The sequence below is a fragment of the Symphodus melops genome, assembly GCF_947650265.1.
Source record: "Symphodus melops genome assembly, chromosome: 20".
In the NCBI taxonomy this organism is placed as follows: domain Eukaryota; kingdom Metazoa; phylum Chordata; class Actinopteri; order Labriformes; family Labridae; genus Symphodus; species Symphodus melops.
Window position 1 is genome coordinate 1,681,501 of NC_136710.1, and position 13,823 is coordinate 1,695,323.

Below are 13,823 nucleotides of genomic sequence, written 5' to 3' on the forward strand. Positions count from 1 at the left end.
AACCTGATGGAAGTTTTCCAAAACCTTTCAAGTGGAGGAAATGTAACCATGAATGATCATTAAGGTAAAAAAAAAAAAAACGCACAATGGAATACCTTCAGAGTTCGGTCCAGTGCAAGCAAACTATGCCCCCCAGAAATTCACTTATATGGAGGCGCTGGCCTCGCCTCAAGATGACATGAACATTGAGTTCTCTTCAAGAGTCAGACAACATGCTAATCTACCTGTCTGAGCTCGATTTGTTGAGCCTGTTTGACGTCGTGGTGATCAAGTAATGGGCTTCGTAAATGCATGCTGCACTCTGACCATGGTCAGATCTCCCATGTTATAACAAGACTCCAACATGTCATCTAACATGTGGTCTAAAAGTCAAGCCTGTTCAGGTTTGCAGATGGTTCATTGATTAGTTGAAGAATTGTTTTTCCTCGTTGCCTGAATAGTTGATTAGCCATTAAAATCAACAACAGATAAGAGGTCAGTATCCATCGATGCTCCGAATCTGATAAGGTTCAGAGGTATGTGTTCAAAACAAAGATGGAGTGATAAGTAACTGTATATAAGAGCTGATCTGTTCAGCATCTCCTCACAGGTAAGCTGAAGATACAAGAGGAAGCTGACATCAGTCCATTCATCACCTCCACCTGAGTCCACTCAGCCGTGAAGATGCTAACAGGGCTGCTACTTGTCTGTGCCGCGACGGTCCTGACTAACGCCGCTGGTGAGTGTTAACGATGCAACAGGTGATCATGTAAAGTGGCGACAGCAGATGAAGCGAGTCAACTTAACGCTGTGATGAACCTTGCAGCTGTTCCAGAAGCAGAGCCTGATGGCGGGGTAGAGATGCTTTCCGCTCAACATGGTGAGATCACGTTTAACAGTATTAGGATCCATCACTGACTTCCAGATGTGCCTACTTACTGCTTTGTTTTACCTTCAGCTGTTCCAGATGCCACGCGTCATGAAACGGTGTTTGTTCAAAAAGGTCAGTTGATTTTCAGTGCAGATGCAGCGGCAAACAAAACAATGGCAACTGTTGTACCGGTCACATTCGGTCCCTTCTAGATGTGTTCATAAGGACATTGGACGTGATAAGGACGAACAAAGAGTAAAGAGCGTTGTATGAATATGATTGTGAAGTAAGTGGATAATATCAGATGAATGGAGTCACTGACTGCTCAGTTATTTCTCCAGCTGTTGAGGAAGGAAAGCCTGTTGCAGTGAACATGGGACGATCCATGAGAGAACGTGAGTTTGTTGTTTCACACAAGCAATGCTGTAAAGTCAGATACTCAGTTTAAACAACCAAAATGTGTAATTATCCGAAGCATTCTAGACTCTCTATATATTTGTGTGTAAACTGATTACAAAGCTCACAGAGTGCTGTGTTAAACTTCACAGCTGTCCAAGAGGGAAAAACTGATTATAAGCCAGTGGTAGCATCCATTCAGGGAGGTGAACGTAAGTCTGACGTTTAATAAGCAATACATTCAGATTTAGTTTCTCAGAGCGAAGAGCTCTGATTAAAAATCCCAAAAAGTCAAGTTTGTAGCTCAGCTGCAACAGCTCCCAATGTTCACTTCTTTCCTCATTTTGTTTGCAGGCGATCCTGTCGTCCTCCAGAAATCATCATTGTGTTCTTGTGGTTGGAATCATTTCAACGGTCGCTATTTCCTCTACGTTCCAACGCTGGCGACTTGGGCTGACGCAGAGGTCGTCAGAATTATTTGGATTTAGCGCCGAGCTAGAAGCATAAATAAATGAATTACTGTTGTGTATGTGATGTTAGTCTGCAGATCTTTCAGTCTCTCTATTTATTATGTACATAGATTTGTTTTCTTCTCTTTCTGCAGATGAACTGTCAGGCTCGAGGTGGGAAGCTTCAATGAGTATGAATTTATTCAGAGTGTGATATATAGGCATACTTACATGTATCCAGTCACATGGCTCGGAGGCTCAGACGCACAGCAGGTATGATACTGGCTCTCCAAAATACACATTTACTGGATAGAATCTTTACTATTTCAACTCAAATGAATATTTTCCTCTTGTCAAGGAGTATGTTTGGCTGTGGAGTGACGGTTCACTATTCAATTTCACTAACTGGGGTCCAGGACAGCCTGACAACTACAGAGGGCAGAACTGTTTAACGATGAACTGGGGAGGTATGGATGCTTAGTTTATTACTAAAGCTGCCGATGTGTTTCGACTCCAGGAGTGACCTGGGTGATGCGCTATACTGTATGACCCTTCAATAACGTTCCTGCAGGCGTGTTTCTTGCAGCACCATGTGCCACGCAAATACAGCGTCCATCAGCTTCCATTTAATGACCGTACATACAAACAAACGATACAGCTGCGGTTTCAACACGCCGCCTGCCGCCACACTACAAAATTGATGTAAAGGAGTAAACCCAATGTGCTAAAATCTTTGAAGAATGTTATCATTAGAGTCACAGATTCTGTTTTGTTTTTATCCAACTTTATTTATAGAGTACATTTAAAAACAACAAAAAGTGATTACAGTGATTTAAGTTTTTTTTTATTTTTTATGAACGATTCAAACAGTGTCCATCATGTTTTATCACCAGTCTAAAGACGCAGTGGTGTTGGTGTGCAGAATAACTAGATACTCCTCCTTTTTGATTTCACAGGTGCAAATTGCTGGGATGATGACTGGTGTGATGAATATCGCCCATTCATCTGTGCCAGGAAAATCTAATCATCTTTTGATGGACGCTACTTAAAGATTGAAGCAAAGCGTCCTGAAAAAGGAGCCGGACTGTCTCTTTGGTTTTACGCCTCTTGTAAGAGCAGAATCAATGGCTTGTGGAAAGAATGCTTTTCACACTTCTCTTAAGCGAGTAATGACTTTTGTTTTCTTATGCAGAATTAAAAGTCTCTTAAACAAACTGGTCTACCACTCTCTTTTTCATGTGAAGAACAATTTCACAGAACACGGATCGTCTTAAAAGGTTGCTCAGACACACGGACTCCATCTAAGCTGAGTGGAAACTTATTTAACTAAAGCTCGCACTAATATTACATGCATTAGCATGACATTGTTTTAAAGGGGACGTATTTTGAAAACTCCACTTTTACAGTGTTTTTAAACATTTATTTGGGTAACCTGAGTGTCCCACAAAATGTGAAATAAATCCATCCAGTCCTTTGTTTGTGATCGGATGAAGTCTAACTACACAGAAAAAACTGCTTTGTTTCAAATGTTTTCTCCTTGTGATGTCACAGTGGGATTTAGGTAAATAGAAAAAAAATAAAAATCACTCCCCTCCCCCGGTATCTCCACCACCAGGCTAGAGCTAAACTGTTGCTGTTACAAAACGACAAACATGAACAAAACACAGTATAAATGTCAACTTCAGTTTCAGGTTAAGTTTAAGCCCTAAGTTTAAAGTTCAGTTCAGTTCGGCTTATTTAAATGTCACGTTAGCATTTTTTTAGATCACGGTCATTTTGTGTAAATTTACAATAGTGTGAAGCTACTAGCTAAACTAAAGAGCGCTAGCATTAGCCTTCTAGCACAACAATGCAGCTCAAGTTGTTTTGGTTTTAATGCTGGTGCTCAGGAGCGACACCTACTGGACCAAAAAAGTTATATATTCTTCCTTTATAAACGTTTTTTAGCTTTGACATAAAGTCTGCACTGACTGACCAACATACAAAATAAACCAGGACCACCGCCTCACTTTAATCTCCCCACTCACAGCGAGTCCTAAAATTAGCATACTGCCAGTAAACCTGCACACACACACACACACACACACACACACACACACACACACACACACACACACACACACACACACACACACACACTTTAATTATGTAGATGACATGGCTGAAGCCCAGTGGGTCGCACTATAAATAGATGAGCAACAGAAACCCCCTACTCTGTAAGATCACAGCCTGTTACTGACTTATCTCATCAAACAAACAAATCGGTTTATCTACAACATCCATTTATTATTATTTATTTATTTTTAACGACAAAGACAATGTAAGAATCTGTGTTTTTGGTTTCTGCACTGACTGTGTATAAAAATGGACAACATGACAGTCTTAAAAAACTGAAGTCAAAACAGTTCCCCTCTACTGCCTGCCTGCTGCAATGGTTCATAAGCTCCGCCTCCTCCATATCAACAGATGGGACATGGGCCAGACTTTGACATCAAAATACTAATAATCAAATACACTTTTCTGGCGTGGAATAAATTCATGTGTCTGACCTCGCCGTCAGTCATCACGCTTCATCTGTGATTTGAACATTTATTTATCTTTTTACAATGATGACCTCGTAAAATATGAAACTATGACTTACTGTCTCTGTCCTTCTGTTTCTGCAACAATCTGCATCAACAAGCACATTCTTCTGTGAGCTCACACTCCTGACCTTCTTCTGTGTGTGTGTGTGTGTGTGTGTGTGTGTGAGAGAGAGACCCTCCTGTGTGTTGATTCAAGTTGGCAGAGTTTGTATTGCTGATTGTGTGCAGGCATATGTGCACTGAAAATAAAGGCCTCTGTGTGTGTGTGTGTGTGTGTGTGTGTGTGTGTGTGTGTGTGTCTATGTGTGTGTGTGTGTGTGTGTTACTGGCTCTTTAAGCCGGTTGTGATTGAAGGGACAGTGTGTTTGTGGTAGAGTGTGTGTAAGTGCATGAGTCAGCTGGTAGACCATGCTTGCTGAGTGTGGTGTGTGTTAGAGAGAAAGAGAGAGAGAGTGTGTGGGGGGCGAGCGAGACAGCTGAGAGCTGCAGCTCTAACAGTTGCTGTCTCAGTCCCTCTCCGTCCTCAGTGTCTCTCCTCTCTCTACTCTTTTATGGACATCATCTCATTTTCTGGATACTCTCTTGGAGGAATCGACGCCCATATATGGACTTACCTGTGATTGTTGGTGTGATTTGACACATCCCTGCTGTCCTGTGTGTGTGTGTGTGTGTGTGTGTGTGTGTGTGTGTGTGAGCCATGCTGCGTGTGTTTATTCTGTGTGCAGAGCGTCTGCAAACGCCGGACGATGACGTCAGCGATTCCTACTGCACCGTCACCTATGAAGGTAGGGATGGTGTGTGTGCGTGGGCGTGAGTGTTGGTGTGTGTGTGAGGAAGAGAGAGAGAGAGAGAGAGAGAGAGGCTGAGATTTAACCAGAGGCAGACAGAAACAGATTAAAGTCGATAAAGTTCAGGTACAAAGACGCAGTAAAATTCTCTATAACAGCTGAGGTTATTATTGGAAAAGCCTCGGCCAGTCTTGTTTCATGGTTTCCAGTCTGCTCGGGGTGGGGCAGAGGGAGCGAGCGAGCGAGAGAGAGAGAGAGAGAGCATAAGAGGTGATGATGGGGAAGCAGAGGAGGACGCAGTTAGAAAGACAATCTAATAATCAGGGAAGAAGCAGCCGCTCAGCTCAGTGACAATCGTGTTGAAGTTTGTATTATTGTTCATCTCCTGCAGGCAGATTCAATCTGACGATACTAGAAATATCGAAATCTACAGAACAGATCTGAGTGCTACAACGTGGCGATCTACATGCAAACCAAAAAGTGGACAGAAGTCGGCAAAATATTGAAATCCTTCTTTCACTCTGTAAAAAAAAAAAAAAAAAAAAAAGTGACCTCAATTTGCAAGGAGCATTCAGGAGCATTTTTCAGCTCTTTCCAAGTTTTGTCACAGAAAGCGAAAACCCCCCCCTTTTTTTTTAAAGTAATCCTCTTTTTTCTTGTTGTGAATATGTGAGGTGAAACCCCCCCCCCCATCCTGTAACTCATTTTAAGGAAGGCCGGAGGTAAAGTTAAAGTAACGTGGTGTGTCATGAACTCATGACACTTTGTCTGTTGTGCAGCAGTAAATGTTTCCCTGTGGAATATGGAGCACTATGAAGGATTCCTAAGAGTACAAATAAAACCTTTATTCCTGCTCATGGGTCCAGGGCAGAGCCGGCATGAAACCCACTCGGTGCCCTCGGCACAGATTTGAGCCTCCTTGAAAACCTCGTGCAGCCAATCACAATGTTCATACAGTTAAAACAGGCAGGGACGTGCAGCTTCATGTTTCTCTCTCTTTAGTTCTATGGTGGAATGATAGCATGGACCATTAGCATGGTCCAACACTAATCCCATCACCAATGTACAAACATCTCAGTGTTACCCATGTGTGATGCTAATCCCAACATGAACTGCAGGTTTACTCAGCCTCTGCTCTCTGGATGATATCTGATATTTAATCTGAAACGTCTGCCTGAGAGCTGCTCGGAAAATCTGCTGCATCATTTCTCCCGTTCAGAGTGCACACCATCCAACATCTCTCTCTCTCTCTCTCTCTCTCTCTCTCTCTCTCTCTCTCTCTCTCTCTCTCTCTCTCTTTGAAGTAAGACGTAAAAGATTACATGTAGAAAGCATCTTTTGACTCTTTTGAATTGCTTCATCATGCTCTTTAAACGTTGCTGCATTCTCTGCATTAAAACATTTCTCGGACAGTTCACGTGGACTCGAGCGTCTTTTTGAAACGGACTCAGATTTGTCGGGGAGGTTTTTATTGATGGTTCTGCTCTAATGGAAAACACATGGGTTCAGGTTAGGGTTAGGGTTAGGGTTAGGGTTAGGGTTAGGGTTAGCGCTGTGTCTGTGACGCTGTTCCTGCCGCACGTGAACACCACGTTTCCTGTTGATCACAAACCTCAAAGTGACATCCTGCTTTAGAGGTGCGAACCTCGACTTTTCTTTGAACACAGGTGAAGTAACGGGCTCGTCTTGTTTGTCCAGCTCGTTTCATCTGGAACACATACGAGTCAAAACTCCACCTGATACGAGCCATCAGTGTAAGTCACGTAACAGTCAGTCTTCCTATAGCTGGCTGAGAGCAGATATAATTGGTTATAAAGCCTGATGCCTTTCTAAGAAGCACTCAGACTTCAAACCCTGTGAACTTTGAATGCACGCCGTGTTGCAACGGGACAGTTTTGATTCTGTCTGCAGGGGGCGCTGTTTTACTGCGCTCCAGCTGTTCATGCATCTGTCTGTTGCTCTCCATTGTTGACCTGTTGTAGTTTTGTCTTCAGGTTTTATGATGAGATCTAAGACATGGGAAAGGATCGCTGACAGATGGACTAAAGGGATTGAATTGTAAAGTCAATCCGATGAAAGTGAAGTTTGGTTGCAGAGAAATTCAAAGAATCCTGGGATTTCTTACCCTGACCGGATGTCAGGAGACAAATCGTGCTTTGAGATGATTTTTAACTTTGATTAAAGCTGTTGTGAATTGATGAACTTGTGCAACATGAGATCATTAGAGTACTGTTGGTCCTTGAGTTGAGTGTTGGATCCCTTTGGTCTCAAGTGCACTTCCAAAATGTTTACATTTTTTTCTTTAATGACTTTTGCTGTTTATTTTTTCCCTTTTTTAAAAGTGTCTTGACACAGTGTTTAAGATGCTCTGAAAACCAATGATATTAATAAATCTAGGAAAAAGCCCAAACACAGATTTGACTTTTTTCAGATAGCGATATATCAGAGATAAAGGCCGAGGACTGCGTTGAAGGTTCCTCCCAATGGAGCGTCAAAGATGTGGCCAACGATAGGAGCCACAGCCAGGAGACAAGAGAGGAAAAGAGAACAGGAAATGTGGAGATTTCCTCTGGATGTGAGGTGTGTGGGTTTTCCCAACACGCTCAGTCGTTGCCCTCTTTCCCAGTTAGCGTGTCAGGGAGAGTCGGAAAAGACAAACTGAATATGTGAAAGCGACAAAGAGGAGTAAAAAAAAAACAAACAAACCAAAAAACGTTGTATTGTGGGATTTTGACTCGAGTTACTGAGATTCCTGTTTGGAAGCACTTAGTTTGAGTTCCTTTTCTTTTTCTAAGCGGATACCTTCATTGGAAAACATTTTCATTTGACTCTTTTTGTTGGCAATTTCATTTTTTTTCTCCTTTTTTCATCTTTATTTTGTCCTTTTTTTTGTTAACTTTTGGTGGAGGCTAATTTTCCGTCTTGAATCTCGCTGGGCCATGTAACCAAAACGTCCCATCAGCCGTGGATGCCTCTCACCTCGGCGGCTGAACCAACTCCCAGTCGCACCTCGTTCCTTCCTGTCCAAGCTCGGCGTCGCTGAGCATCGTTTGCATCGGGACTCTCGGCCGAAGTCTCAGCCATGTTGCGTTGCGTTCTCCAGCAGGCCCACAACCTGAGACACTCCAACCCGCTGGCGAGCGTCAGCTTCAGAGGTAAGAGGATCCTTCCAGACTCTGAGGATCTGCATTGATGATCGGCTGCAGGACTCAACAGGCTCTATGATCCTTGTAGTCACCGTGAAGGAGAGCTCAACCAACTTTGCTTTGTTGGCAGATGGCTGTAGATCAAATATCTGTTATCCCATGGTAGTTAGGGATTAATGTGACACTTTGCTAGGATCAACTTCAGCACTATTTCAAACCAAATCAAAACCTTTTTACGACACTTAATGTCATGTTTTGGTCCGAGATCATCGACAGGTTTTGGTGCAAATGAGAAAGTCTGAGTATCTGTTTCCTGCCTGCAGTTGAGGCACTAATGAAGGGAACCCTCCTGTTGTTGGTCCGGTCACAGATCAGATGGGGGGGGGATACGACCTCGGGGGTTTTGGCGGCATTGTGTAAAGACACCATTAAATCCAGTTGTGCACTGTTGAATCAAAGGAAGTGTCGAGTCTCAGTGTGTCGACGGAGAATCAAGGTTGGGTCTTGAGAATCAAATTGCGAGTGCAGTCTGTTTTTAGTTTTATACGTTCATTTGTTGGGTTTTCCTTCAGACTGTCAAGTCCAAACTTCTAACTGTAGAAATTGTCATTGAGTGAAAATCCAAGTTGCTTTTTTTTATTGCTTTTTTCATTAGTCTGACTTTATTATAAAATATAGAAAAATCAAGTCTTGTGTTTTATTTGCTCTCACGGGACATAAATGAGTGATGAGTGTTTGTGAGTGCAGCGAGCGAGTGGAGCTTGTTGGAAGTCACTTGAAGGTGGACATGATGCCAAACGGCAGGAGGGTTGAAGGTGACTTGGCTACCTGGTCTGGTTTTCCATCCGTTTGTTGTTGTACTTCATCACGAGTCAGTGTCTGCCTTCTTAACGAGGTGAGCTCCGCTGTTCACTTCCTGCCTTTGTCTTGACTCGGTTTCCTGGTGCCATCACACACACACACACACACACACACACACACACACACACACACACACACACACACACGCTTGAACTCCTATTGGAGCAAAAGGCACAAACAGAAACTGAATGGAAACAGTTGAATTGTGATGTTTTTTTCTATATTCAGACACCACTTGTATTTTATTGCAGCACTTGTTTCGGAGAACAGATGGCTTTATGGGTAACTGTCAAGTCAAGTGTTTTTTCTGGGTGGCAACAACTTCAGAAATTTAGAGCAAATGGTGGAGAGAGAGAGCGTCCCATTCAACAGACACCATGTCCATTTATAGAAATAACAGACGAGTTTAAACAGTCAGGAAGCTGTCGCTGCAGAGAGAAGAGAAACCTAAAAACATGTTGTCATCAAATGTTCATGTGAACCTAAAAAAGAAAGGAAGGTTTCCCTGATTTACAATGTTGTCGAAATGCAAGAAGATGCACAAATAAGATAAATCAAATCTGCATCGGCACGTCAGAGACCAGGACTTTGTGGTTGAAGGACTTTGTGGTTATTCTGAGTCATTGAATCACACACAGACACTGAGGGGTAACACTTCCTGTTCATGTTGCTTCGTGTTTTATCTCCATGATTGTGAACTTGTGACGTGTTCCTGATTCCTGGACAAGGTCTCTCTTTTTTTTGGGCGAGTACAAAATAAAAAATGTGTACATAGACGGCAAATAAACAAAAACAACAATCAATACAGGAATTAAAAACAAAATACGCAAAAATATTAACAAAGACAAATACAACTGAAGTAGATCTAAGTCAAGTATCAAGTTGCGGCGTTGTGTAGGAAATGTGTGAATGTGTCTTGTGTTCTAGTATTCGATTTGACTATTTCTGCAGAAATCTTGCATAAACTTTCCAATAGTTATCGATCTGCACTGATTTAACAGAACTCCACCACCTGCGGCGCCGTTGATTCTCTTAATGAGGATCTTGGGATTCTTTCAGGAATCTTAAAGTCAATGCATCTTCGTCACAGCGCGAGTTTGTCTGCGATAACGTGTGGAAGTGTGGGATTGTGTTTGTGTGCTGACGGCCGGATTTCCAGACAAAAAGTGTTATTATTGCACCTATCAGTGTTTTTAATCACAAGAATGAAATCTTTGGCAAGTCTTCTACTCGGCCTTTGTTCTGTGCTAATTAAAGTTTGGACACACAGTCAGACATTGGACGAGTCATGTGAAGGACGACCTACAAAAATGGTAAAAAGACGCGACTAATGTTTGAGATGTGAGCAGTGATTTAGCAACAAGAATAGCAATCTTTTGATTCATTTCTTAAATTGACCTCCAGCTGTAACTTTCTGAACACGACACACACACGCACACACACGCACGCACACACACACACACACACACACTCAGTCTTTGTCTAAACATAGCTCTCCCTCACGTATTTAACAGCGCTGTGGGTCACAGCTCGTTCTATTCTCGGCTCGTGACAGAAACGGTGCCAAGCAAAAACAAGCAGGAAGTCAAAGCTGTGCCACTTCCTGTCTCCGAGATGCTAGCTTAGATCTCAGCTGTAGGGAGGTTTACACAGTTCTCACACACGCACACACGCACACACACACACACACACACGCACACCCTCTTGACCCCTCATGTGGAAGGGGTGGAGGTGTTTTTGAAGATTTATTCCCCAAGCGGAGGTACACTTGCGTAGGTATTTGTGCGTAATGAGGTTCATGTTTGTGTGTTCTCACATGGGGTGGTGACCGTGGACAAAACAGGAAAGAAAACAGCCATTCTCTAGGTGTGTGTGTGTGTGTGTTAGGAGAGAAGGAATGTGTGTATGTGTGTGTGTGCACAATAAGAATACATGTGTGAATCCAAATAAGCAATCAGTTGTGAGACAAACTTGGAAAGATGGAAGAAAATTTGGCTTGATCAACATCTCTTTGTACCAATAGAACGACTGCTTGTGGTTGGTGTTCTGGCTGATCAGAGAAAATGTGCGTTTGTGTTGTTTCTTTAAAGTAATTCAATGCTAACAGGTTTTTTCGTAGTCCAATGAGGAACCACAACAACCTTTCATCCATCAATTGGCGCCGTTTTCCTCAAAATCCTGTCATTTGTTTACAAAGACAGCCATGCCCTGTGTTCCTTTCAAGTAGAAACCTCTAGTTGGATAAAGAATTAAGCCGATGGGGAGGTTGTCAAAAAAAAAAAACTGCAGTTCCTCTAGTGTCCACTTGAGGCTGGCTCTGAGTGCCAAAATAATCTGCATTAGCGCCAATTTAAAATGCCTATTTTACTGCATAAAATAGCATTTTACAAAGTAAATACAAACAGTACTCGGTACAGTAAATAGTAGTGGGCTAGTGAAGTAAACACATTTCTCCCAACACTGGTTATAACCTTTAAAACTTAAAATATTACCTACAAATGGTTCTTTTTTTCCCCTCAAGTTGAAACCTGCTATTGTTAGCATTTAGTTTTTAACACATCTGTACCCAAGTCACGCCTCATAGACCTGCTAGCATAGCTTAGCAATAGGCTTTTTCCTAAAGTAGTTTTTCTATATTTTCCCTTTTGTCCCGTTTCAGCCTTCGTCCAGCTGGAAATGAAAATGGATGTCTTCTGAAACTGGACCATAATAATTGTCGCTTCTTCCTCTCATCTGGAAAAAACATCTTCACCTCTTGTCTATATCTGTTCCTCTTTTTTTAGTCTAAAAACAGAAAAGAAATCTTGATCGTGGACTCCATTGGATGACTCACGTCATACTCCTGTAGGGGATAAATCCTGGCAGCTTACAGGCCAGTTCATCATCTTACTTCCTGCCCAGCAGACAGGAAATCAGAGCTCTGAACTTTATGTTGCAGGAAACCACAGAAAGATAACAAACACACAACATTTGTTTGCAATGCTGTTTGAGTTCGTCTGATAGGTCAAGTGGTTGCAAAGTTTTTAGCATTGCGTCATTTTATGCCTCAACAATGGCTACCACAGGAAGTTAGGGTGGTGTTTACACTTCTTGCCAAATAAATTTAATATATATAAATGATTGAATATCATGTAAGCAGTGTATCCTACAATCAAAATCATATCGCTGTAGTTAATGTTTCTACACTGCTTAAAGACCGATGTTTTCTCTGTTTTTGGTTTGGATGCTGTGTAGCAAATAAAAGCTTTTTCAATGGGCAAACAATGTGTTTAAGTTCTTGTAAATGTCTCATGATGATGAAGCAATGCATTCAAGGGACCGTCTTTGGGACGTCTTTGTCTGGGCGGATCACTTTAGACGTAAGAAAGCAACATCAGCACAGTCATGAGAACTTACAGTCTGGACCCAAAGTGTTTAATTGATCTTCTCTTCTGCTGTTCTTTAACGTTAGCATTTCTCGGTTGGCTTCAGGTTCCAAGAAGAAGACCAAGGTCATCAAGAACAACCCTAACCCTGTCTGGAATGAGGTACGCCCTGTATACTGCCTCAAAATGTTTATTATTCACCTCTTGGAAAACTACTAAAAAAGCAGTCAAGCTAGGATTGCTGAACTGAGTTCGAACACCTTGCTCGTCATTTTTCAAAACAAACAGCTTCGAGAAATATTCATCCTGCTTAAAACATTTCTCCCTGTACAAAGTAAAAAACTTCCTCTCACAGTCCACTTCCAATGTTTCCTGTCCCGTCAGGGTTTTGAGTGGGATCTGAAGGGGATTCCTCTGGACTCTGGAGCTGAGCTGCACTGTGTTGTCAAAGACCATGAGAAGATGGGGAGGAACAGGTACTGTGTGTGTGCTGTTCTCTTTCATGGCAGATTAGTCCCATGTATAACCAGGCAGGTACCACTTGATATCGAGGTAAGACGAAGATAAATAACATTGTTACCGGATGGAAATGTTGGCAAGTCTACCATCCTGAACAAGACCGGAATATCTCAACAACAATGACACTGATTTCCATGAATTGTTCAACTGGCATCCTTGGCCACTCGCGGATTAATCCTGGTGATTTTGATGTTCAAAATTAATCCAGAAAAAAATGATCAGGATTTGGTACCCACTTTTTTCCAACCACGGATCACGTAATCCATTTCGCTGTTATTCCGGTTGTGCGAGGAACAACTAAACCTGATCCCTGTCAATTACGAAACAGACCTTTCCGACATGCCACTGTTGTTCACATGGTGACCATAGCAACCACTGGACACAAACAACGGTTAGATGAAGTAGTTATGTTGCTCTAATAATGGTATAATAAGATTACTGCAGAACAGCCTCAGCCTGAATGGTCAAAGATAATATCCGATGTCCAATGACATCAACTGATTAATCTTATAAACATCTCTCATATTTGTCGTGTCCTCGAAGACGTATCAGGAGGAAAAATGAACACCGATAAATCAAGTGTAGGTAACTGAACTGGACTCCCTCAGAGTCAGGGTGTGGCTCTCGGCCCAGAGTCGTTTGTTTTCTGAAAACACCCCTTCAGATGGTTATTTTTGGACTGATCCGCCTCTTCAAGATGTCAAGCGTTGATGGAGTTCATTCAGAGGGGAAGGGCCAGCCATGAAGGAATCGGGTCATCCTCTCATTGTGGTCATTGAGTATTTATTCACTCCTGTTTCCCCCCATTCACGGGCTGATATGTTGATTGATTCGCTGGTCCATTCATCAAACTCTTGTGCTACA

At 42.3% G+C, this 13,823-nt stretch overlaps 2 protein-coding genes across 4 annotated transcripts in view; both read left to right on the forward strand.

Moving 5' to 3' along the window:
* Nucleotides 1–556: 556 nt before the first annotated feature.
* LOC306841616 (uncharacterized protein) lies at nt 557–1,886 on the forward strand (the record flags this gene model as incomplete). The annotated part of the gene is made up of 6 exons (XM_079371561.1): nt 557–718; nt 806–859; nt 1,192–1,245; nt 1,399–1,458; nt 1,601–1,710; nt 1,851–1,886. Exons 1-6 carry the CDS (start codon nt 664–666, stop codon nt 1,884–1,886), a joined length of 369 nt encoding a protein of 122 aa, XP_079227687.1. The 5' UTR covers nt 557–663.
* A 2,697-nt stretch (nt 1,887–4,583) lies between these two features.
* The window catches only part of dysf (dysferlin, limb girdle muscular dystrophy 2B (autosomal recessive)), a 56,494-nt gene continuing 47,254 nt past the window's right edge, over nt 4,584–13,823 (forward strand). For 2 of the 3 annotated variants that reach the window (XM_079371036.1, XM_079371037.1), the window contains exons 1-3: nt 4,584–5,065; nt 12,547–12,602; nt 12,825–12,916. In XM_079371036.1, the coding sequence (XP_079227162.1) occupies nt 4,978–5,065; nt 12,547–12,602; nt 12,825–12,916 (236 nt within the window). In that variant the 5' untranslated portion in view covers nt 4,584–4,977. Of the gene's footprint in view, nt 5,066–7,487; nt 8,224–12,546; nt 12,603–12,824; nt 12,917–13,823 lie in introns of those variants that run through there. The other variant, XM_079371035.1, reaches the window with a different exon arrangement.